Source organism: Oncorhynchus mykiss, chromosome 7 (assembly GCF_057628025.1).
Source record: "Oncorhynchus mykiss isolate SJ-2025 chromosome 7, ASM5762802v1, whole genome shotgun sequence".
Classification (NCBI taxonomy): domain Eukaryota; kingdom Metazoa; phylum Chordata; class Actinopteri; order Salmoniformes; family Salmonidae; genus Oncorhynchus; species Oncorhynchus mykiss.
In genome coordinates, this window is record NC_143028.1 from 41,426,486 (window position 1) to 41,452,245 (window position 25,760).

Sequence of the window (25,760 nt, forward strand, 5' to 3'; positions counted from 1 at the left end):
ATGGCAGACAAGGTCATCATTGGCAGCTTGACTGACAGTGACGCTCTGTTATTATCCAAGATGGAACCCTGGGAGGAAATACTGTGCCTTGCGAAAGTATTCGGCCCCCTTGAACTTTGCGACCTTTTGCCACATTTCAGGCTTCAAACATAAAGATATAAAACTGTATTTTTTTGTGAAGAATCAACAACAAGTGGGACACAATCATGAAGTGGAACGACATTTATTGGATATTTCAAACTTTTTTAACAAATCAAAAACTGAAAAATTGGGCGTGCAAAATTATTCAGCCCCCTTAAGTTAATACTTTGTAGCGCCACCTTTTGCTGCGATTACAGCTGTAAGTCGCTTGGGGTATGTCTCTATCAGTTTTGCACATCGAGAGACTGACATTTTTTCCCATTCCTCCTTGCAAAACAGCTCGAGCTCAGTGAGGTTGGATGGAGAGCATTTGTGAACAGCAGTTTTCAGTTCTTTCCACAGATTCTCGATTGGATTCAGGTCTGGACTTTGACTTGGCCATTCTAACACCTGGATATGTTTATTTTTGAACTATTCCATTGTAGATTTTGCTTTATGTTTTGGATCATTGTCTTGTTGGAAGACAAATCTCCGTCCCAGTCTCAGGTCTTTTGCAGACTCCATCAGGTTTTCTTCCAGAATGGTCCTGTACTTGGCTCCATCCATCTTCCCATCAATTTGAACCATCTTCCCTGTCCCTGCTGAAGAAAAGCAGGCCCAAACCATGATGCTGCCACCACCATGTTTGACAGTGGGGATGGTGTGTTCAGCTGTGTTGCTTTTACGCCAAACATAACGTTTTGCATTGTTGCCAAAAGTTCAATTTTGGTTTCATCTGACCAGAGCACCTTCTTCCACATGTTTGGTATGTCTCCCAGGTGGCGTGTGGCAAACTTTAAACGACACTTTTTATGGATATCTTTAAGAAATGGCTTTCTTCTTGCCACTCTTCCATAAAGGCCAGATTTGTGCAATATACAACTGATTGTTGTCCTATGGACAGAGTCTCCCACCTCAGCTGTAGATCTCTGCAGTTCATCCAGAGTGATCATGGGCCTCTTGGCTGCATCTCTGATCAGTCTTCTCCTTGTATGAGCTGAAAGTTTAGAGGGACGGCCAGGTCTTGGTAGATTTGCAGTGGTCTGATACTCCTTCCATTTCAATATTATCGCTTGCACAGTGCTCCTTGGGATGTTTAAAGCTTTTTGTATCCAAATCCGGCTTTAAACTTCTTCACAACAGTATCTCGGACCTGCCTGGTGTGTTCCTTGTTCTTCATGATGCTCTCTGCACTTTTAACGGACCTCTGAGACTATCACAGTGCAGGTGCATTTATACAGAGACTTGATTACACACAGGTGGATTGTATTTATCATCATTAGTCATTTAGGTCAACATTGGATCATTCAGAGATCCTCACTGAACTTCTGGAGAGAGTTTGCTGCACTGAAAGTAAAGGGGCTGAATAATTTTGCACGCCCAATTTTTCAGTTTTTGATTTGTTAAAAAAGTTTGAAATATCCAATAAATGTCGTTCCACTTCATGATTGTGTCCCACTTGTTGTTGATTCTTCACAAAAAAAATACAGTTTTATATCTTTATGTTTGAAGCCTGAAATGTGTCAAAAGGCTACAAAGTTCAAGGGGGCCGAATACTTTCGCAAGGCACTGTAGATGCAGCCTTAACATTTTTATCATCTCCTCTCATATTTCAATACGGAATCACATGGCCTATGCCCTCATTGCTAGTAGATATCATGATCAAATGGACTGTATGATTTGTTGTGGTCGTCAAGTAACACCAACAGCACACATTGTTGTTGGAATCCCGGACAAAAACACCTGAGTCAACTATCCATCAAGTTGAAAAGTAGAATCAGATGTGCTTGTCCGGGGCCACAACAAAAATTTGATCTGTTGGAGGTACTCGAGGACCGGAGTTGGGAAACACTACCTTAGAGGATGGCGCTGACTACAAGGCCATGGGAGACTGCATGGTTAAAGCAGTGCCTTGAGGATTTCCACACCTTGTAAAAGCCAAGACAGCGGGTTAGAAATGACCCTTTCCAGGCAGCAGCAGACTGAGTCGCTTTCTTCATGATCGATCTAGCTCATGGCCAAACTGACACAGTAGCCCCTATTATACCTTGTTCTAACATGTGTCTGTTGTGCTGATCTTGTCCACATTCTGATTGAGCCCACATTTGTCGACAGGTGTAGACAATCAAAAGTCTCATTGTGATTAGATCTTCCTGACCGCCTCTGGAGGTAGTCGAAGACGCATATTGTGCGGATGTCTTTGAAGTGTAAACAAATCCGGACAACAAAAGCGTATACATTTGGCCAACGTCACGGTTGTCTCGCCCTGAAAGAAATCACAATGGCCAGCTGAATTAAGATCATGGTCTTCATTTGAAACCAATGCCACAACCAAATATCGCATACAGCTCTGAATAAAATGGCCATATAGAAATAAAGATATTTATGAAGAGATATTGTCAATCCAGATGCTCAGATATTTATAAGTGGGGATACGATCAATGTGGGCACCATCCAATGTACTCATGCATAAATCAGATTTTTTTTAAAGTGTTATGGGAAAATAAAATATACTTGGATTTACCTGCGTTAAGTACCAATTTCAGTTCAACAAAGGCAGATTGTAGCTCCGAAAGAGCCTTGTAAACCGTGGGGGCAACAGCATACACAACAGTGTCAGCTGCATACAGGTGTATGTACTTTTTTAGCAGATAGACCAATATTGTTTATATACACAGTAAAAAGTACAGGACCTAACAGATCAATGAAGAGGGCAACAGTGTTTCCTTTTGTCCATACAATTTACCACACCAATTAAAGTGATGCATTGGAGATGGTGTTTATAAACACTTAGAATACAGTTCGTAGCAGATTGATAAACACTTAGAATACAGTTCGTAGCAGATTGATAAACACTTAGAAAACAGTTCGTAGCAGATTGATAAACACTTAGAATACACTTAGAATACAGTTCGTAGCTAGGAAAGATCTACGCTGAGAGTTGATCAAAGAGTAAAAAAAAGACAGTTCAGAGATTGGCCGATAATTATTTAGGTCGGAGGGATCACCTCCTTTGCGGAGATGGAGCACATGGGCCGCCTTCCAAACCCTGGGGAAAGTACCTGAGATAATTGTCAGGTTAAAAACATGTGTCAATAATTCTGCAATCAGGGGAGCAGAAAGCTGCAGTAAGAAAGGAGCAAGCAGATCAGCCCCAGTGGATTTATTTTTTATTTTTTTACATCAGTCTTAATCAAGGCGTCTAACACATCACAAGTAGAAAGTTGTTGAAATGAAAACAAAGATTAACTATAAATTGACAGCTATTCCATCGAGCTAGCTAGAGGGTGGGAGATACATTGAAGTAGACCAATGTTACTTTAAAGACAGCTATAACAACAGGATGTGGTCTCTCAGCTAGCCTACAAGGCCAATCATGGTAAAAGTAATACTTATTATTGTAAGGAAAATAATAGTAAGGGCAAAAATAATTAGAACAACAACGCCAAGATGAAGTGTCAACATTCTCTTCTGTCTCTCCCACAGCACACAACAGAGAAGCCCAGGATCACAAATGACTTTGTTGGGCCAGGGAGATTGATTCTGAACTGGGAGCAGTGAGAGGCAGCAGTTTGGCATCCCATGAAACTGCTTGATTGTTCTGATTTGACCTTCAGAAGATCCTCAGTCAGTGATTGGTCTTTTCCAGTCAGTCACACCCACTCCGTTACTCAGAACTGATAATCCACTGACATCATCAGTGTCCTAACCTGGGGTGGTTGCCTGGTGGGAATTTGAGCAGATCAACTGTTCTTATACCAATTACAATTGCAATGTACTGCATGGAATACTGTATATAGGGTTAGGGTCACATTTAGGTTTATTTACAAATTCCAAGGTCTTGGCTGAAAAAAACTCTTACCTACTTACTACCTGGCCAAGAAAAACTCTAGGCTCTACTTATCAACACAACACAATATTGGGTTAGCAAGGACAGACAGTCTAGAAGGATAGAATCATTGGGCAACTCTGCAGTGACTTGACCTGGGTAGGCAAAGCAGATAAAAAAAAAGCAGGCAATGCTGCTCCCTGCTGGACAGTTATAGCATAAACCATGTCATTAGTGGACTAAAATTTTTTTTCTACAAGCATTTTAAAGCACAATTTAATTTGTATTGCTGAAGAGTAATTTCCAATAGTGTGCAGTATTTACCGGGAATGCAGTCACCTATGTCGCAGGAACATTGTCTTTAAACCTATATCACACTGTAATGCAGAACTTCCTAGATAAAGATTGAATATTTATTTATTTTTTATTTTACCTTTATTTAACCAGGCAAGTCAGTTAAGAACAAATTCTTATTTTCAATGACGGCCTGGGAACAGTGGGTTAACTGCCTGTTCAGGGGCAGAACGACAGCTCGGGGGTTTGAACTCGCAACCTTCCGGTTACTAGTCCAACACTCTAACCACTAGGCTACCCTGCCGCCCCGAATAGAGTAGAGCCCTTAGCATACATAATTGTTCATACACATTAGTTATTCCATTTATTAATTTGACCATCTGCAAACAACTGAATGGTAATGTCTGTTAGTTATACAGTTATCTTATACTCTTGTTCTTCTACCCCTACCAAAACGGCTACAGTTGAAGTCGGTTGGAGTCATTAAAACTCGTTTCTTAACCACTCCACAAATTTCTTGTTAACAAACTGTAGTTTTGGCAAGTCGGTTAGGACATCTACTATGTACATGAAACAAGTCATTTGTCCAACAATTGATTGCAGATAGATTATTTCACTTATAATTCACTGTATCACAATTCCAGTGGGTCAGAAGTTTACATACACTAAGTTGACTGTGCCTTTAAACAGCTTGGAAAATTCCAGAAAATGATATCATGGCTTTAGAAGCTTCTGATAGGCTAATTGATATCATTTGAGTCAATTTGAGGTGTACCTGTGGATGTATTTCAAGGCCTACCTTCAAACTCAGTGCCTCGTTGCTTGACATCATGGGAAAATCAAAAGAAATCAGCCAAGACCTCAGAAAAAAAATTGTAGACCTTCACAAGTCTGGTTCGTCCGTGGAAGCAAGTTCCAAACGCCTGAAGGTACCACATGGATCTGTATAAACAATAGTACACAAGTATAAACACCATGGGACCAAGCAGCCGTCATACCGCTCAGGAAGGAGACGCGTTCTGCAAATCAATCCTAGAACATCAGCAAAGGACCGTGTGAAGATGCTGGAGGAAACAGGTAGAAAAGTATCTATATACACAGTAAAACGAGTCCTATATCGACATAACCTGAAAGGCCGCTCAGCAAGGAAGAAGCCACTGCTCCAAAACCACCATAAAAAAGCCAGACTACAGTTTGTAACTGCACATGGGGACAAAGATCGTACTTTTTGGAGAAATGTCCTCTGGTCTGATGAAACAAAAATAGAACTGTTTGGCCATAATGACCATTGTTATGTTTGGAGGAAAAAGGGGAAGGCTTGCAAGCCGAAGAACACCATCCCAAACGTGAATCACAGGGGTGGCAGCATCATGTTGTGGGAGTGCTTTGCTGCAGGAGGGTCTGGTGCACTTCAGAAAATAGATGGCATCATGAGGTAGGAAAATTATGTGGATATATTGAAGCAACATCTCAAGACATCTCAAGTCAGGAAGTTAAAGAGTCTTCCAAATGGACAATGCCCAAGCATACTTCCAAAGTTGTGGCAAAATGGCTTAAGGTCAACAGAGTCAAGGTATTGGAGTGGCCATCACAAAGCCCTGACATCAATCCCATGGACAATTTGTGGGCAGAACTGAAAAAGTGTGTGTGAGAAAGGAGGTCTACAAACCTGACTCAGTTGCACCAGCTCTGTCAGGAGGAATGGGCCAAAATTCACCCAAAATATCGTGGGAAGCTTGTGGAAAGCTACACCAAACATTTGACCCAAGTTAAACAATTTAAAGGCAATGCTACCACATACTAATTGAGTGTATGTAAACTTCTGACCCCCTGGGAATGTGATGAAAAAAATAAAAGCTGAAATAAATCATTCTCTCAACTATTATTCTGACATTTCACATTCTTAAAATAAAATGGTGATCCTAACTGACCTAAGGCAGGAAATTTTTACTTGGATTAAATGTCAGGAATTGTGAAAAACTGAGTATAAATGTATCTGGCTAAGGTGTATGTAAACTTACGACTTCAACTGTACATACTTTCGTCTGGAGGAAAAACCTCCACCTACAAACTGCATTGTAGCATTTCACCCAGTAGATGGCAAGGCACACCAGTGGCCATGATGTACGTATGCTTGAATGTCATTCATGCCTTTGTAATGCGTCTGGGTTCAATTGCCAATAAATCAATGAGACAAACTGCACATATTCATCGTCTTGATAATCTTTGTCCACTGGGAATGTACTCAGTCACTCGGATGATGACGGATGAAGTCACTTCAGTGTCACGGGAAACAGAGGCATCCATAGTAAATGGTAAAGCTGAGTGTATTATTAAGAGGAAGGCAGAGCGACATTCCATACCTGAATTTGAATTTAAGAATCATGTCACTTTATACTCTCGCGTCGCATCAATTACAGATACACACATTCTCTTCATCTAACGGAAGAATGTCTCATTGATTCCATGACCATTACCCCAAACATATGTCAATCTGCCTTCAGGAAAGACCTTACTGTTCAATAACATGTTTAGTGCTATACCATTGCGTGTTGCATGTTTGTAAGCTTCATATTTCTTTATCTCCTTTTTTTAAATCATAATCCAGACAGCAATGTGCATGTTTGTTTGTCATTCCAACATTTCTTAATTTCTTTATTTTTACATTTTGGATTATGTGTCCAGTGGCAATTTTAGCATGTCAATCTTGGTGTGGAAAACTCATTTTATTTTATGCATGCCAGAAAAGCCACTGCACAACACAACGCTAAACAATACATTAATTGCACTATAACGGTGAAAAACGGTGCCAGCAAACTGTTAGGGCCTACATTAAGCTGTCCCAACAGTAGAGCTTTATTTTCAGCACAATAGAGTGAATCCTTACCATCGCTAGCTACACCTGGCTATAAGCGGAGCCTTGCCTGGCACCGAAAAAGTATATTTAGCCTAATTTACTGCCTTTATTAAAAACATAGCTGATAGGGCTGACTTGCTTAAGCAAATGTGGTTTCTACTGACAATTGAGATGAACAAACTATGGCATAAAGGGATGATAAGCGGATAAGAGGCAATCCGTAATTTGATTAAGACATTAATGAGCGAGCTAAAATGGACGTAGTTTACTTTTTAATGTACAACAACAGAATTCAGAACATGGGCCGTTCTTACAGTATCCTGTACACCAAGTTAGAACCATAGCATAAATAAAGGGGGCATATAAGCAGACAATAAAAGCTCTTACAACATTTGATGATTACATTTCTCTAAACAGGCTATAGGCTACATGTGTACCACCAAGTCAGAAAAGTAGGCTAAGTTATGAGGGGGAAAGGGAACAAATTATTAGGGTGAGACACATGGACTACTAAAAGCTTACTACACAACATACACTTACTATAAATTTCTCAGCTACAGTATACATATCTCCCTGGCATTTTACATAATTTCTGCAGCAGCATACAATACATTTTTGGACTCACCATTGTGCTGTGCTCACTTGAACAGGAATGTGGTTCGGCGGTCCTTCTTGTGGGTAAAGTTTGTCATGAAACTTTGTCATCAAATTCTGTCAGTCTTTGGATTTATGGTGCTTTCAAGACAACTGGGAACAAGGTCGAATCATGACGTCAGTGATTTTCAGGTCTTAGCTTTAGAAAGAGGCCTGAGTTCCCGACTTAGAATTCCGAGTTGGATGACTGTTCAAAACATATTTTTCCAGTTGTCTTGAACTCACTGAAGTCTGAGATTTCCCAGTTCCGAGTTTCCAGTTGTTTTCAATGCGGCAGAAGTCATGCTGGATTGACAGCATGACCACTTTATTCAACCTTTACTGGCCCATGGTGTTGCATGTGAATGTTTATCCTTTAAAGCTTGGAAAAGAGACACTTAAACCCAGACTTGGACCCACAACCTCTCCACCTAATAACAGGCAGGGGAAGTAAAACAGTGATTGCTTTGCAACTAATTCCTTCCAAATCACTCATTGTTGAATTTGCAATCTCCAAATGTTTGTGTAATGTTTATATCCAATGGCTTACAAGCACCAATCTATAATTTAGCTTCATATTTTTACATTTCTGTCATTTAGCAGACACTCTTATCCAGAGCAATTAGGGCTAAGTGCGTTGCTCAAGGGCACATCAACAGATTTTTCACCTAGTCGGCTTGGGGATTTTATCCAGCAACCTTTCAGTTAATGGCCCAACGCTCTTAACCTCTAGGCTACCTGCCACCCTATGTCAAGGATCTGCATATGACAAGGATTGAAAAGCATTTGCCAGTAGATTGTCGAAGTGATTCATGATGATGACTGCTTGTTTAGCTTGCAAAGCTACAGTAGATATGTGAGTTGACGTCATTTTATTTGTGGCCAATGACCTTGAGCCTTCTTGGATGGCAGCACCCAAGTGGGCTTGAACGTTTTAGCTCTCCCTGTACATTTGGCTGTGACAGAACACTGAGCCAATCACTGCGCAATTAAAGAAGATTACCAAACACTACGCTCTGTATTTTCTGCTGGCTGCCCCTCCACCACGTAAATCACTGAGCTAGGCTGAAACACCTGCATTTTGGAGCTGCCTTACTCAAGAAAGCAAAAAGTAGACCAGATTCGTATTTGGATTTATTAACTCAATATATATATATATTTTTACATTGTTGCAAACTGACATGTGATACATACACAAATAACATGCAAAACATGCAACACCATTTTTTTTTGCGATACAGGTGGGGCTCAAAACAGGTGGGGCTCTGTGTGCGTATTGTTTTGTATTGATAGCTATTGCTGCACTGTTGGAGCTAGAAACATTAGCATTTAGTTGCACTTGTGATAACATGTGCAAGTCTGTGTACACGACCAATACATTTTGATTAGATTTTTTTCAGTCTTTTAACCAATCAATTTTTCAGTGAAATCTAACTGGAAATTAAGTGAAAGGCATGTTAAAGTCCCATGTCCCACTGGGTAAGGAATAGCTGCTATTATTGGCTTTTAATCTCAGCGACCGCCAGTTTTAAGAGGGGCAGGAAACGGACACTCATTCCTCCCACCACAATACAGATGAACAGAAGGCATGAGACATGGCAAGCCTCTCTAAAGGAAGGATATCCCATTCCCATCTCAGCCGTCTTTATCCCATTAACATTCAAAGAGACCAATCTGAATTAATTCCAAGTATCCTGGAGAGTCACTCAAGTCATTGTGTCCGTTTTGGCATAGCACACTTAGGGATTGTTCTTGCTTAAAATCATACTAGAATATGAGTTAACCTGTCTACGATACTGGTTCCCAATTGGGAATCAACCCTCCCACGTGCAGCTGGAACGGTGGCGCATGGAACGCAAAAATATTCTTAAAAATATTTAACCTCCACACATTAACAAGTCCAATAGCTCAAATTAAAGATAAACATCTTGTTCATTTAGCCAGCAAGTCAGATTTCTAAAATGTTTTACGGCGAAAACATAGCACATATATATGTAAAACCACCACCAGACACAGCTCATTTCAATAGCCAAAACATGCAATCAACAAACGCAGGATTAAAAAATAAATCGCTCACTAACCTTTTGAAAATCTTCATCAGATGACAGTAATATGACATATTACACAGTACATATTTTTTTTTTTCAATAATATGCCATTTATATCCATAAATGTCCATTTACAGTGAGTTCACCTTCAGAAATTACTCAAAAACGCCCGCAGGAAATCTATGTAGCGCGGCAAGATAACGTAAAATAGACATCATAAACTTTGACTAAATATACATGTTCTACATATAGTTAGAAAGATACACTGCTTCTTTATGCAACCGCTGTGTTAGATTTATTTTTAACGTTACAGAAATCGCACACTATTCCATATTGTGAGACAGCGCTCAGTTCCAAGCTACATTTCCACGTAATGTTGGAGTCAACAGAAACACAGATTTAAGCATAAATATTCCCTTACCTTCGATGGTCTTCGTTCAGAATGTCTTAGAAGGCTTCATACTTACCCAATACATCGTTTGGTTTCAAGTCTTGCGTCTTTGTATTAGCTACTGCTAATAACATCAGCTGAAATGCACCCAAAACGTCCTCTGGTCCGGATAAGTTGCGCATCAAAACTTCAAAATTACACATTATATGTCGACTAAACAGGTCAAACTAAGTGCAGAAGCAAGCTTTATGATGTTTTAGACGTGCAAAACAAACTTCAATTCAATCGCCCATCGTCTGCCCTTCTCTTCAGTGCTGGAAACAAAGGAATGACTGTGACCAATTCGCGCCCATACGCACAGCCTATTCTCTCGTGGCACGCACTAATTTCACTCCCATAGGGTCAATTCTCGCGCGATTTGAACGGTTTGAAGCTCTAATGAAAGAGGACATCTAGCGGAAGAGATAGAAAGTGTCCCCAGAATCATAGCTGGTTGGGAGGGGTGGGGGCATGACGTCAAAGTTGCTCCAACTTTCATGGCCACAGAAACTAGTTTGGAAGAATGCCTGCCCTGTGAGTTCTGCTATACTTACAGACATAATTCCAACGGTTTTAGAATCTTTAGAGTGTTTTCTATCCAATAATAATTTTTATTTGCATATATTAACAATTTTTGAAAGATTTTTTTTCCAGTTTACTAGGGGTACCCAATCTCTCCAAAGGGGGCGTTTGTCTGCCATATCCTCAACAGGTTAAAGTTAAATTGAAAAAGTTATTCACTTACAGTGCATTCGGAAAGTATTCAGACCCCTTCCCCTTTTCCACATTTTGTTACGTTACAGTCGTATTCTAAATTGATTTTTTAAAATTTATTAAATCAATGTTCCCACAATACCCCAGTGAAAACAGGTTCAGACATTTTTGCAAATGTATTTTAAAAATAGAAATATCTTATTTACATAAGTATTCAGACCCTTTGCTATGAGACTCGAAATTGAGATCAGGTGCATTCTGTTTCCATTGAACACAGTGGCCGACATCATTCTTAAATGGAAGAAGTTTGGAACCACCTAGACTCCTCCTAGAGCTGGCCGGGGGGCCAAACTGAGCAATCTAGGGAGAAGGGCCTTGGTCAGGGAGGTGACCAAGAACCTGATGGTCACTCTGACAGAGCTCCAGAATAACTCTATGGAGATGGGAGAACCTTTCAGAAGGACAACCATCTCTGCAGCATTCCACCAATCAGGCCGTTATGGTAGAGTGGCCAGACTGAAGCCACTCTTCAGTAAAAGGCACATGACAGCCCGCTTGGAGTTTGCTTAAAGGCACCTGAAGGGCTCTCACACCACGAGAAACAAGATTCTCTGGTCTGATGAAACCAAGATTGAACTCTTTGGCCTGAATGCCAAAGAACATATGGAGGAATCTTGGCACCATCCCTACAGTGAAGCATGGTGGTGGCAGCATCATGCTGTGGGGATGATATTTAGCAGCAGGGACTAGGAGACTAGGAGTCAGAATTGAGGGAAATATGAATGGAGCAAAGTACAGAGACCGTTGATGAAAGCCTGCTCCAGAGCGCTCAGGACCTCAAACTGGGGCGAAGGTTCACCTTCCAACAGGACAACAACCACACAGCCAAGACAACGCATGAGTGACTTTGGGACAAGTTTCTGAATGTCCTTGAGCCAGAGCCCGGACTTGAACCCGATCTAACATCTCTGGAGAGACCTGAAAATAGCTGAGCAGCGAAGCTACAGAGCTCGAGAGGATCTTCAAAGAATGACAAAGTACTGAGTAAAGGGTTTGCATACTTATGTAAGTGTGATATTTCAGTTGAAATGTTTTTGTTTTTTATGAATGTGCAAAAATGTATACAAATCTGTTTTTGCTTTCTCATTATGGGGTATTGTGTGTAGATTGATGAGGGAAAAGGCTGTAACGTAACACAATGTGGAAAAAGTCAAGGGGTCTGAATCTGTCCCGAATGCACTGTATGCTCTACTGTTTAGAGAGGCTACTGTCAACACGTACATAACACATGACAGAGGGCACGATATGATGAGCCTGCTTATGAGTCACTGGTGAATCTGTCCATTTAAGCTTTAAAATTAAGCTTGATCATGTCATTTCATGTACAAGCTGCTTTTATGAGTCAGCTTTCAATTGCAACATTAACTGAAGGCTCAATTCAATCCGTAGAGCTGAAGATATGAGCTCGTGTTTGAAATTTAAAGGCAACGTTCGCGCATTGGCGGAGACTGCATGAAGGTCAACGCTTCATATGTCGGCTCAATCGGAAATTACCTGTACATTCCAATCACGCTGTATCTTCCGCGATAAGGATTGAATTCGAGCCATGAGCGTTTTCCCTGTATTGGATGCTTGCTTGCCGTTCCAGATAAAACATGTTCTAGCCATGTACAGCACATCTCAGAAAGGTAAGCGGCTGAGAAGAATAAGTGAGATAGACATAGCAGCCTGGCCTCAAAGCCATACGTAACATACATTATGTATTTCTGAGCACCTCCAAGATGTATGATACCTACTAATGGTCTAGTTACTTTAGACAGAAATAAAAGTAGGGAGGTTGGTCAGGGAGGATGGGTGGGCGTAATCTGCGACCGTCCAGCAATCTAAAGGTTGCGTGTTTGAGTGGTGTAAGGTACAACTGTAGCATGTTAGCTAACCCTTCCCCTAATCCTTATTTAATATTCACTTAATCTTTCATATAAATTATCCTAGCCTTTGTCGTTAGTTCACCTAACCATCAACGTAAATCCTCCCCTTTATTCTCCTTTGTACTGTAGTTACGAAGCAACAAGCAACCTGGTCTCAGAAAGACATGTAATACTATACATCCTTCAAAACGTAGGGAGCCATAGGGACTCGTGACCACATATTCCACGAGTATACTTTTATTACCATCAAAGTCATGAACTCAGTCAAGGAGTACAATACAGAGCCTACAAATGAGAGACAGTCAGGACCTACATGTGACCACTGGTCTAGATGACCATTAAATTGAGAAATAAGGTACATCAGAATGAGCAAGAAATGAACAGACATGGAATACTAAATACAGTGGCACTGAAACAAAGCATTGCTTAAGATTGTGTAACAGTATTTATTTGCGGTCATAAGTAAGAGGATGGTGTATTCTCACACATTTTTTAAAATATTGCTGTTAAGCTTTTCATGGAAATCAAAATGTTCTGGCAAAATGAAGACATTGTGTAATGCTATATCTCAATAATGCATATCAATCTATCAGTATATATATATATATATATATATATATATATATATATATATATATAAATATACACACACCGTACCAGTCAAAAGTTTAGACACAGCTACTCATGCAACATTTTTTAAAGCTATTTTCTAGACACCAAGACATCAAAACTATGAAATAACACATATGGAATCATGAAGTAACCAAAAAAGTTTTAAACAGATGAAAATATATTTTAAATCTAAGATTCTTCAAAGTAGCCACCCTTTGTCTTGATGACAGCTTTGCACACTCTTGGCATTCTCTCAACCAGCTTCATTAGGTAGTCACCTGGAATGCATTTCAATTAACAGGTGTGCCTTGTTAATTTGTGGAATTTCTTTCCTTAATGCGTTTGAGCCAATCAGTTGTGTTGTGAAAAGGTAGGGGTGGTATAGAGAAGATAGCCCTATTTGGTAAAAGATCAAGTCCATATTATGGCAAGAACAGCTCAAATAAACAAAGATAAATGACAGTCCATCATTACTTTAAGACAAAGTGCAGTCGCAAAAACCATAAACCGCTATAATGAAACTGGCTTTCATGAGGACCGCCACAGGAAAGGAAGACTCGAAGTTACCTCTGCTGCAAAGAAACAAAGGAATCCAATAATAAGAAGAGACTTGCTTTGGCCAAGAAACACGAGCAATAGACATCTGACCAGTGGAAATCTGTCGTTTGGTCTGATGAGTCCAAATTTGAAATTTTTGGTTCCAATGGTCGTGGGTTTGTGAGGCGCAGAGTAGGTGAACAGATGATCTCTGCATATGTGGTTCCCATTGTGAAGCAAAGAGGAGGTGTGATGGTGTGGAGTTGCTTTGCGGGTGACACCATCTATGATTTATTTAAAATTCAAGGCACACTTAACCAGCATGGTTACCACAGCATTCTGCAGCGATATACCATCCCATCTGGTTTGCGCTTAGTGGGACTATCATTTATTTTTCAACAGGACAATGACCCCAAACACCTCCAGGCTGTGTAAAGCATATTTGACCAAGAAGGAAAGTGATGGAGTGCTGCCTCAGATGACTTGGCCTCCACAATCACCGAACCTCAACCCAATTGAGATGGTTTGGGATGAGTTGGACCACAGAGTGAAGGAAAAGCAGCCAACAAGTGCTCAGAATATGTGGGAACTCTTTCAAGACTGTTGGAAAAGCATTCCAGGTGAAGCTGGTTGAGAGAATGCCAAGAGTGTGCAAAGCTGTCAACAAGGCAAAGGGTGGCTACTTTGAAGAATTTAAATATAAAATATATTTTGATTTGTTTAACACTTTTTGTTACTACATGATTCCATATGTGTTATTTTATACTTTTGATGTCTTCATTATTATTCTACAATGTAGAAAATAGTAAAAAAAAACCTTGAATGAGCAGGTGTGTCCAAACTTTTGACTGGATATGTATATATACAGTATATATGTTCTCGTAGGTGTCAGAGACATGCATAAGCAATAGACTGGGGAGCAATAACTTTGATCTCTGATCAACAAAAAATGAAGTAGCAAATTTGATTTGACTTCCTGCATTTCATTGAAAATAATTGCTCAAACTTTTCTTAAATACATACTTCCATAGAACGTGCAGGTGAACACAGAAGCATAGTCCCTTGACAACAAATGCATTAATACACTGTATAATTAAAGTGTGTATAATAGCTACTGTTTGCTGACAATAACATCACTGTCTTGCTAGATCAAGGAAGGAGCCACCCTCTGCACAGATGGCTGGTACTATAAACAGAAAGATTGGACCCAAGTCAGAAGCATATGATCTAGGCTCTGCCTTGTTTGACACTGGCCATGTGTTATTTGACTAACTGTCTGGACAGGGTATTGACTGTTGTCAAAGTCTATAGGCTTTTAACTTACAGGTACGCACATGCACTTTATAGAAGACACCAAGCGAAGAATCACAGTTTCGGCAGCAAGTAGAATATTGCTCAACTTACGGTGATTACAGAGAACTCTTGCAGTACCTCGTTATTGACTATACTGAAAGGGACCAAAGACTATTATGTTTTTGTTATTGTTATGAATATCTTGAGAATAATTAAACCTATGAATAAATAAACATATACAGTGCCTTGCGAAAGTATTCGGCCCCCTTGAACTTTGCGACCTTTTGCCACATTTCAGGCTTCAAAACATAAAGATATACAACTGTATTTTTTTGTGAAGAATCAACAACAAGTGGGACACAATCATGAAGTGGAACGACATTTATTGGATATTTCAAACTTTTTTAACAAATCAAAAACTGAAAAATTGGGCGTGCAAAATTATTCAGCCCCCTTAAGTTAATACTTTGTAGCGCCACCTTTTGCTGCGATTACAGCTGTAAGTCGCTTGGGGTATGTCTCTATCAGTCTTGCACATCGAGAGACTGACATTTTTTCCCATTCCTCCTTGCAAAACAGCTCGAGCTCAGTGAGGTTGGATGGAGAGCATTTGTGAACAGCAGTTTTCAGTTCTTTCCACAGATTCTCGATTGGATTCAGGTCTGGACTTTGACTTGGCCATTCTAACACCTGGATATGTTTATTTTTGAACCATTCCATTGTAGATTTTGCTTTATGTTTTGGATCATTGTCTTGTTGGAAGACAAATCTCCGTCCCAGTCTCAGGTGTTTTGCAGACTCCATCAGGTTTTCTTCCAGAATGGTCCTGTATTTGGCTCCATCCATCTTCCCATCAATTTTAACCATCTTCCCTGTCCCTGCTGAAGAAAAGCAGGCCCAAACCATGATGCTGCCACCACCATGTTTGACAGTGGGGATGGTGTGTTCAGTGTGATGAGCTGTGTTGCTTTTACGCCAAACATAACGTTTTGCATTGTTGCCAAAAAAGTTCAATTTTGGTTTCATCTGACCAGAGCACCTTCTTCCACATGTTTGGTGTGTCTCCCAGGTGGCTTGTGGCAAACTTTAAACAACACTTTTTATGGATATCTTTAAGAAATGGCTTTCTTCTTGCCACTCTTCCATAAAGGCCAGATTTGTGCAATATACGACTGATTGTTGTCCTATGGACAGTCTCCCACCTCAACCTCTGCAGTTCATCCAGAGTGATCATGGGCCTCTTGGCTGCATCTCTGATCAGTCTTCTCCTTGTATGAGCTGAAAGTTTAGAGGGACGGCCAGGTCTTGGTAGATTTGCAGTGGTCTGATACTCTTTCCATTTCAATATTATCGCTTGCACAGTGCTCCTTGGGATGTTTAAAGCTTGGGAAATCTTTTTGTATCCAAATCCGGCTTTAAACTTCTTCACAACAGTATCTCGGACCTGCCTGGTGTGTTCCTTGTTCTTCATGATCCTCTCTGCACTTTTAACGGACCTCTGCATTTATACGGAGACTTGATTACACACAGGTGGATTGTATTTATCATCATTAGTCATTTAGGTCAACATTGGATCATTCAGAGATCCTCACTGAACTTCTGGAGAGAGTTTGCTGCACTGAAAGTAAAGGGGCTGAATAATTTTGCACGCCCAATTTTTCAGTTTTTGATTTGTTAAAAAAGTTTGAAATATCCAATAAATGTCGTTCCACTTCATGATTGTGTCCCACTTGTTGATTCTTCACAAAAAAATACAGTTTTATATCTTTATGTTTGAAGCCTGAAATGTGGCAAAAGGTCGCAAAGTTCAAGGGGGCCGAATACTTTCGCAAGGCACTGTACATACAGTATGTTTGCAAAAATATGAAAGATGTTTTTAACACAATTGCTCTTAATTATTCTGTTTCCTTTAATCAACAACAACTTGTAAAAAAAAAAGCTGGAGGGGGGAAGAAATGGCTTTTACAGGTGGTGCTTTACACAGTCACAATCTAATGTTATACAACTGTGAAAAGAATATCATGATTGATCCTTGTAGGCTAAATTATATGTATTTACAAATGGATCTACGTACTTTAGGATGTATAAGAATAAATAACCCAGAAGAACTGTTAAACCAGAAACGGAATGAAAAAAAAAAGAAGAATTTTATAGAAGTTGATCTAATCGCATAGGATGGATGAAGATATGTTATGACTGAGGCCTGCCGTGAAATTCATAAAGATGAGCTACAAAATGAATTCTAGATTCATAGAAACTACTGTGTAACAAACACAACTCATTTAATATATCGTACATTTACAGTAGTGGCACTTGATGTTTAAGTTAGAAGTTTATGGAATTATGTAGTCCATTTGAACAGTACATGAGCATCACCAGTGCCCTCCACTTGGAGCCTAACGAACAGAAAGACCTTAATGTTAGCAGGATTACCACGTTCTTTCCACCAAGTGCTTATAATTTTGAAATTAACAGCAAAAGTTAAGAATGCATGCCGTTTTTACTACTTCTACAAAGGTCTCTATATACAGAATCTTTACACTGACAGCCACGTGGTGCCTTCCTAAGCAGAAAGCTGGCGAGGGAAAGGGATTGGGGGATACCTAGTCAGTTGGTAAACTGAATGCATTCAACTGAAATATGTCTTTCACATTTAACCCAGCATGTTGTGGATGCTGCCTTTCACTTACACTGGGCCTGCTGCATCCCCCAGTAAACATAATTGCTGCAGCACAGACAAAACTACTGATGAGTGTATACAACAAATAACAAAGAGAGCAATGTTCACCCCCCAAAAAGAGATCAAACAGGATCTTTCCATGTGTAGAGAGGGGTGTAAAGGAGGAATGCTACAGATCATTATGTAAAATCAACACTACAAGAGCAAAGCCAAGCTGTTCATTACCTTATTGTATGCCATGATAATGCATTGGAATACTGTGAGAGTAGGACTGGGTAAAAATGTTCCCAAAGCAGGTTTGGTACAATTACATATTTCCATATGCTTTAAAGGGGAGAGTTCAGAGGAAAATATGTAACTGTTAGCTGCGCTGCATTAGACACAAAAAGCCCCTGTAAGGCCAGAGGGATGTTTCAAAAACACAGAATACATGTAGCCAGATCAATTCAACACTCAGGAAAGATAGGACAAAGGCTCTGTGAGATGTTACTCATGCTGCAAGTGAGAGAGATAAGTCAGTGTCACCATGCTAGTGTGCAGGAAAGACGATCGCTGGGAGTGAAGGAGGTCATAGGAGGGAGTTCACCGTCTAACCCTGCCCATCGTCAACTTCAGTTGCTGGTTGGAGGGGAGTCGGGGACTCTCCGTTACACAGTGACAACGGATCAACCTCCTCCGGGGCTTCAACTGGGGCCTCCACTGGGCTGGCCTCCTCAGGGGCCGGGGGTGGAGCTGTGACCTCTGCTGCACCTTGGGGAGTGGCATCACACGCCACAGCCTCCATGCCAGCAGGGGGCTCTTTGACAGCAGCAGGCTCCCCCTCAGGGGCTGCAGCAGCGGTAGCTGTAGAGGGGTCACTGAGAGCCTGGGGGTCTGCAGGAGCTGGGGAGGGTTCTCCTGCTGCAGAGCTGGTTACTACTGCTGGGATGGTTGCCCCCGAGTCAGCACTCTGTTCTGGAGCTCTCAGTCGCTTCATGATGGTAGTAACCCGCACCGCTTTCTGTGGGAGGCAGTCGCAGAACACACTCAACTCAAGGCGCCTAGTTACTATACATTTTAAAGCTTTTACAGAACATGTAGCCAATTCTAAAGCCTTATACTTGCACTGTCGCCAATCATTTATCCCATTTCAAATCCTCAAGGCCCATAAAACATATATAGCAAATGTGTGATCGATAGTGTAATGAAACAGGTAGGGAGCAGGCCTCGAACCCTCGACCGTCTAGCCCGAAGTCCAGCGCTCTATCGACTGTGAAGGTAAAGCATGCTCGAGCGGCAGAGTCGATACCCGCGCTTATAAACCCAGGGTCGTAACAATAGTTCCCTCCCATCTCTCCTTCAGTGATGAAGAACTGGAACAGATAAAAAGAAGAGGCTTTACCTTCCACTTGGCTTTAGCAAAGTTCTTCTCTATCTGTGCGCAGACATTATCCTTAATATTCTTATTTGAGGCTGCATTTCCAGAGATCCTGAGGAGATAAAGGGGGAAAGGGAACTTCACTATAATGGGCCTTTGTAATCTTCTCTTGACATGTACAGTACAAGTGACAGCTCAGCAGATGGGGGTGAGTAATACTAATAAAACAACATCACCGACAACCTGTTTAAATGTACTTATTTATAAGAACACTCAGACACATCATACTTACCACAGACACATCAATCAACTAGATTAAATCGGGTTCATTTTCACTTCACATCTGGTATATCTCCTTAGTACTGTGGCCTTGTGGTATATCCCTATAGTAGGCTACTGTGTTAATGTGTATTTCCATACCACTCATGGTTGATGGCCTCCTGAGCAGTCAGCCTCTGATCCTGGTCTACCTCCATCATACGGGCGACCAGGCCTTTTGCTGCAACACAATAAAAGCAATATCTCAACAAACAGCAGTTACAGTTGAAGTCGGAAGTTTACATACACTACGGGCAACCAGGCCTTTTGCTGCAACACAATAAAAGCAATATCTCAACAAACAGCAGTTACAGTTGAAGTCGGAAGTTTACATACACTACGGGCAACCAGGCCTTTTGCTGCAACACAATAAAAGCAATATCTCAACAAACAGCAGTTACAGTTGAAGTCGGAAGTTTACATACACTGAGGTTGTAGTCATTACAACTCGTTTTTCAACCACTCCACAAACTTCATGTTAACAAAGTATAGTTTTGGCAAGTCGGTTAGGACATCTACTACATGACACAAGTAATTTTTCCAACAATTGTTTACAGACAGATTATTTCACATATAATTCACTGTATCACAATTGCAGTGGGTCAGAAGTTTACATACACTAAGTTAACTGTGCCTTTAAACAGCTTGGAAAAATCCAGAAAATGATGTCATGGCTTTAGAAGCTTCTGATAGGATAATTGGCATCATTTGAATCAATCAGAGGTGTACCTGTGGATGTATTTCAAGGCCTACCTTCAAACGCAGTGCCTCTTTGCTTGACATAATGGGAAAATTAAAAGAAATCAGCCAAGACCTCAGAAAAAAATATTGCAGACCTCCACAAGTCTGGTTCATCCTTGGGAGCAATTTCCAAATGCCAGAAGGTACCACGTTCATCTGTACAAACAATAGTACGCAAGTATAAACACCATGGGACCATGCACCCATCATACCGCTCAGGAAGGAGACGCGTTCTGTCTCCTAGATTTGAACGTACTTTGGTTTGAAAAGTACAAATCAATCCCAGAACAACAGCAAAGGATCCTGTGAAGATGCTGGAGGAAACAGGTACAAAAGTACCTATATCCACAGTAAAACGAGTCCTCTATCGACATAACCTGAAAGGCCACTCAGTGAGGAAGAAGCCACTGTTCCAAAACCGCCATAAAAAGCCAGACTACGGTTTGCAACTGCACATGGGAACAAAGATCATACTTTTTGGTCGTACCCTCTGGTCTGATAAAACAAAAATAGAACTGTTTAGCCATAATGACCATCGTTATGTTTGGAGGAAAAAGGGGGAGGCTTGCAAGCTGAAGAACACAATCCCAACCGTGAAGCACGGAGGTGGCAGCATCATGTTGTGGGGGTGCTTGACTCAGTTACACCAGCTCTGTCAGGAGGAATGGGCCAAAATTCACCCAACTTATTGTGGGAAGCATCTGGAAGGCTACCCAAAATGTTTGACCCAAGTTAAACTATTTAAAGGCAATGCTACCAAATACTAATTGAGTGTATGTAAACTTCTGACCCACTGGGAATGTGAAAGAAATAAAAGCTGAAATAAATCATTCTCTCAACTTTTATTTTGACAATTCACATTCTTTAAGTAAAGTGGTGATCCTAACTGACCTAAGACATGGAATTTTTACTAGGATTAAATGTCAGGAATTGTGAACCTGAATTTCAATGTATTTGGCTAAGGTGCATGTAAACTTCTGACTTCAACTGTAATACACCTGATGGAATCAGAAAACAAACAGGATATGCTTTTGAAAGTGAAAAACTGAACAGATAAAATCCTCCCTTTTGAATTTCTATTTACCCAGTAAGCTGTTGTTTATAGTCTCCTGTGTCTCTACTTCATCTTAAAAATACCTGACTCTGAGATGTCGTCCCAGTACGGAGAGTCAAACTCATAGTCCCCCGCCAAGATCTTCCTGAACAGGTTCTTGTCGTGGTTTTCATAATCATCATCATCAGTTTCCTCATAGAAAGGAGGGTTGCCTGAAAGCCTGAGGTCCACAAAACAAAAGGAGCTCTTTATCAGCTTGTATTGTAATACCATGTGCACAAATGTCATGTAAAGATTTGATGTATTTCAGTAGGTAATACCCTATAAATAAATAAATAAGATATCCGTACTGCTTTTGAGCATACCATGTGGAGTAGAGTGAAGATGGTCTCTTTCAGTAAAGTACAGGCACCATTCATGTTGTCCGTCTGTATAATTCCAAATCTCCCATCCTATGAGTAGACTAACAACCCACCCCTCTTGCAGTAATATACAGTGGTTCTTCCTTTAAAAGTTGCGTCATACTGCAGCACACCTTGCGGGCTACTGCAGAATTCTATGGCACATTATTTAATTGTCAGCCATTGTTACCATTAATACTAGTTAGTGCTAGTTTGACTACCAGAGGGCATCTTTCAGAAGCATTTGATAGCCTTCAATATTGGCTGTACTAGAGAATTTAAAACATTTTTTTGTAAGAACATGGTATATGGGATTGATTTTAATAAATGTAACTTAATTCATTTGATTAATATTATGGTGTTTCTATTCCAAGAAAACCCCTCAGGGTTTCCCTTAGGAAGGACCGGAAAATATGGTGATGTACAACGTGACAGTAGGCTACAGTACTAAGAGCATAACATGTATGTAGGTGCTGAGGCTATATGACTGCGCCATCAACTTGATTATTTAGCAGACATCACTTGCTTATATTCAGTCAACACATATATCTTAAGAATATCATGGGATATAAATGAACATTTTCATTTCTCTTAGAATAAAAACCTTAGTGTAACAAGTTTTATACTGTTGCAAAAAAAGTATTGTATTTTTCAGGGTGTGCATGTGCAGCACAGAGGAATAGCAATTCTTACACTATTGTTCTAAATTCAATCATCTTCATCATTCAGTTAATTGAAATTCAATTTTGAAGTCGTGCACAATTATCAGTTTCTATTTGGTTTATGTCACCCATTCATTGTCAGTTTAGTGCCTTGGGACCCAAAAGCATAATCAGTGCTCTAACTCCCCCTTGTGCTGGTCTGGAGCAATGAAGCAGTGACGCAGGGTACCGTACTAAACCACAAATTACCTCTAAATCCTGCAGCGTAATCTCAAAACTTTTAATTGAGCAACCGCTGTATATGGGCCCATGGCTTCCTATGCTGATAATCAAACCACTCACAGTATGTACATGATGACACCCAGGGCCCAGCAGTCCACTGGCCTGCCGTATCTCTGTCTCCCAACCACTTCTGGTGCTGCAGGGACACAAACACAGTTAAAGATTATCTCTTTATATCAGTAACAAAACAATACAATATACAGAAAGCTCTCTATTTAATTTTTTGTTGATATTCTTCTCACATATGCTTTCCTGCGCTCCCATAAACTGCTCCCCAAAACCAACTCTTGAAGATACCCACTGCTCCCTCTCCCAGGCAGTCTGTGCTCCCCCTTAACCAGGTACTAATCCCTCCCCTGCTCCTTCCCCAGTCCTTACCAAGGTACTCTGGGGTTCCACAGGGGTCTTTGATGAGCCCGGTCTCCAGCTTTGCCAGGTGGAAATCACTGATCACTATTTTAGAGTGCTTCAGGCGGTTGAAGTACACCAAATTCTCCAGCTGAGAAAAGGAACAGGGCGACAGCCGACGTTTGCCCAAGTTTTGCTAAAGTAATCTCATTCAAAACTTACACAGACTTAGAGCAGACTTCATAATTGTTAAATATTGAAGCAGTCAAACTCTTACTTTAGCATCACACAAGTGTCTAAAAAGGACAGTCCAATTTTCTTTGTTCAAACAAAGCAAGACCAGTGTGGTGCCAATCTGATCAAGGACATTTGCATAATACATTTGCATTATAAATGTGCCTTTTCAGAAAATTGGCCTAAAAACACAGTCCAAGTCAAAAGTTTGGACACACCTGCACATTCAAGGGTTTTTCTTTATTGTTACTATTTTTCACATTGTATAACAATAGTGAAGACATCAAAACTATGAAATAACACATATGGAAAAATGTAGTAACCAAAAATGTGTAAAACAAATCTAAATATATTTTATATTTGACATTCTCATTTTTTGGTCAAATAGCCCTTACACAGTCTGGAGGTGTGTTGAGTCATTGTCCTGTTGAAAAATAAATGATAGTCGCAAACCAGATGGGATGGTGTATCGCTGCAGAATGCTGTGGTAGCCATGTAGGTTAAGTCTGCCTTGAATTCTAAATAAATCACTGACAGTGTCACCAGCAAAGTACACCCACACCATCACACCTCCTCCTCTTCCATACTTCACAGTGGGAACCACACATGCAGAGATCATCTGTTCACCTACTCTGCGTCTCACAAAGACACAGCGGTTGGAACCAAAAATCTCAAATTTGGACACATCAGACCAAAGGACACATTTCCACCTGTCTAATGTCCATTACTCATGTTTTTAGCCCCAAGCAAGTCTCTTCTTATTATTGGTGTCCTTTAGTAGGGGTTTCTTTGCAGCAATTCCACTATGAAGGTCTGATTCTGTCTAATCCTGATCCGTTTCACCTGTCTTTGTGTTTGTCTCCACCCCCCTCCAGGTGTAGCCCATCTTCCTGATTATCCACAGTGTATTTACAGTGGCTTGCAAAAATATTCACCCCCTTGGTATTTTTCCTATTTTGTTGCCTTACAACCTGGAATTCCCCTTAAACCACTAGAGTGTTGCTTTAGCAGTATGCTTATGGTCATTGTCCTGCTGGAAGGTGAACCTCCGTCCCAGTCTCAAATCTCGCCATCCATCATTCCTTCAATTCTTACCAGTTTCCCAGTCCCTGTCGATGAAAAACATGGTGTTCTCAGGGTGATGAGAGGGGTTGGGTTTGCGCCAGACATAGCGTTTTCCTTGATGGCCAAAAAGATACATTTTAGTCTCATCTGACCAGAGTACCTTCTTCCATATGTTTGGGGAGTCTCCCACATGCCTTTCTTTAAGCAATGGATTTTTCTGGCCACTCTTCTCTAAAGCCCAGCTCTGTGGAGTGTACAGCTTAAGGTGGGCCTATGGACAGATACTCCAATCTCCACTGTGGAGCTTTGCAGCTCCTTCAGGGCTATTTTTGGTCTATTTGTTGCCTCTCTGATTAATGCCCTCCTTGCCTGGTCCATGGGTTTTGGTGGGTGGCCCTCTCTTGGAAGGTTTGTTGTGGTGCCATATTCTTAACATTTTTAATAATGGATTTAATGGTGCTCCATGGGATGTTCAAAGTTTCTGATATTTTTTTATAACCAACCCTGATCTGTACTTCTCCACAACTTTGTCCCTGGACTGTTTGGAGAGCTCCTTGGTCTTCATGGTGCCCCTTGCTTAGTCGTGTTGCAGACTCTGGGGCCTTTCAGAACAGGTATAGATATACTGAGATCATATGAGACTTAAATTGCACACAGGTGGACTTGATTTGACTAATTATGTGACTTCTGAAGGTAATTGGTTGCACCAGATCTTATTTAGGGGCTTTGTAGCCAAGGGGTTGAATACATTGTGACGGCCCTGAATTATTCTGAACCGTCTCAGTGCTTCTCCTTCCAATAGGGTGCTTTCCCTTTAATTCACAATTAAATAGCCAGCATCAGCTGTGCAAAAGGGGTTTGTGATGGAGACGTGACTGAGGATGTGTTCCCGAAGCTTCTCTATTCCGGTTGTTTTGTTGCTGTTAAACGTGTGTTTTGTAGCCTGAGAGAGTTTACCCAGGATCGGATCCACTCTTTGCGTCCGTGGACTACACCTCTCCATTCTTTGTGGCCTTTCTCCGCGGGAGATCTATTGGCGGATTGTCTGACTGACCGACTGATGGATAAGGCACTGGCCTCCTAAGCCAGGGATTGTGGGTTCAAGTCCCATCTGGGGTGCCATTTTTTATGTAACGGTTTTGACTTGATATGATGTATACGGTGATGATTTATGTAGTTAGATGTAGTTGAGGACTTAGTAAGAGCTGATACGCTTTAAAGTTGTGTGGTAAAATTGTTATATTGATTGTATGATTTAATACTGGGTTTACGCTACACGGAATGAACGGACAAACATTGCGTGACAAAAGTCACTTGAGTTCA

The 25,760-nt window shown here is 40.7% G+C and overlaps 1 protein-coding gene across 1 annotated transcript in view; it reads right to left on the minus strand.

Annotated features, from left to right (window-relative positions):
• Positions 1-17,198: 17,198 nt before the first annotated feature.
• Positions 17,199-25,760, minus strand: part of LOC110527887 (caM kinase-like vesicle-associated protein) — a 102,495-nt gene continuing 93,933 nt past the window's right edge. Inside the window, exons 7-12 of the mRNA XM_021609476.3 lie at positions 23,169-23,289; positions 22,851-22,926; positions 21,529-21,665; positions 19,753-19,831; positions 19,357-19,444; positions 17,199-18,975 (exon numbers count right to left, since the gene is read on the minus strand). Coding sequence (XP_021465151.1) covers positions 18,565-18,975; positions 19,357-19,444; positions 19,753-19,831; positions 21,529-21,665; positions 22,851-22,926; positions 23,169-23,289 — 912 coding nt within the window. The 3' untranslated portion in view covers positions 17,199-18,564. The remainder of the gene's footprint in view (positions 18,976-19,356; positions 19,445-19,752; positions 19,832-21,528; positions 21,666-22,850; positions 22,927-23,168; positions 23,290-25,760) is intronic.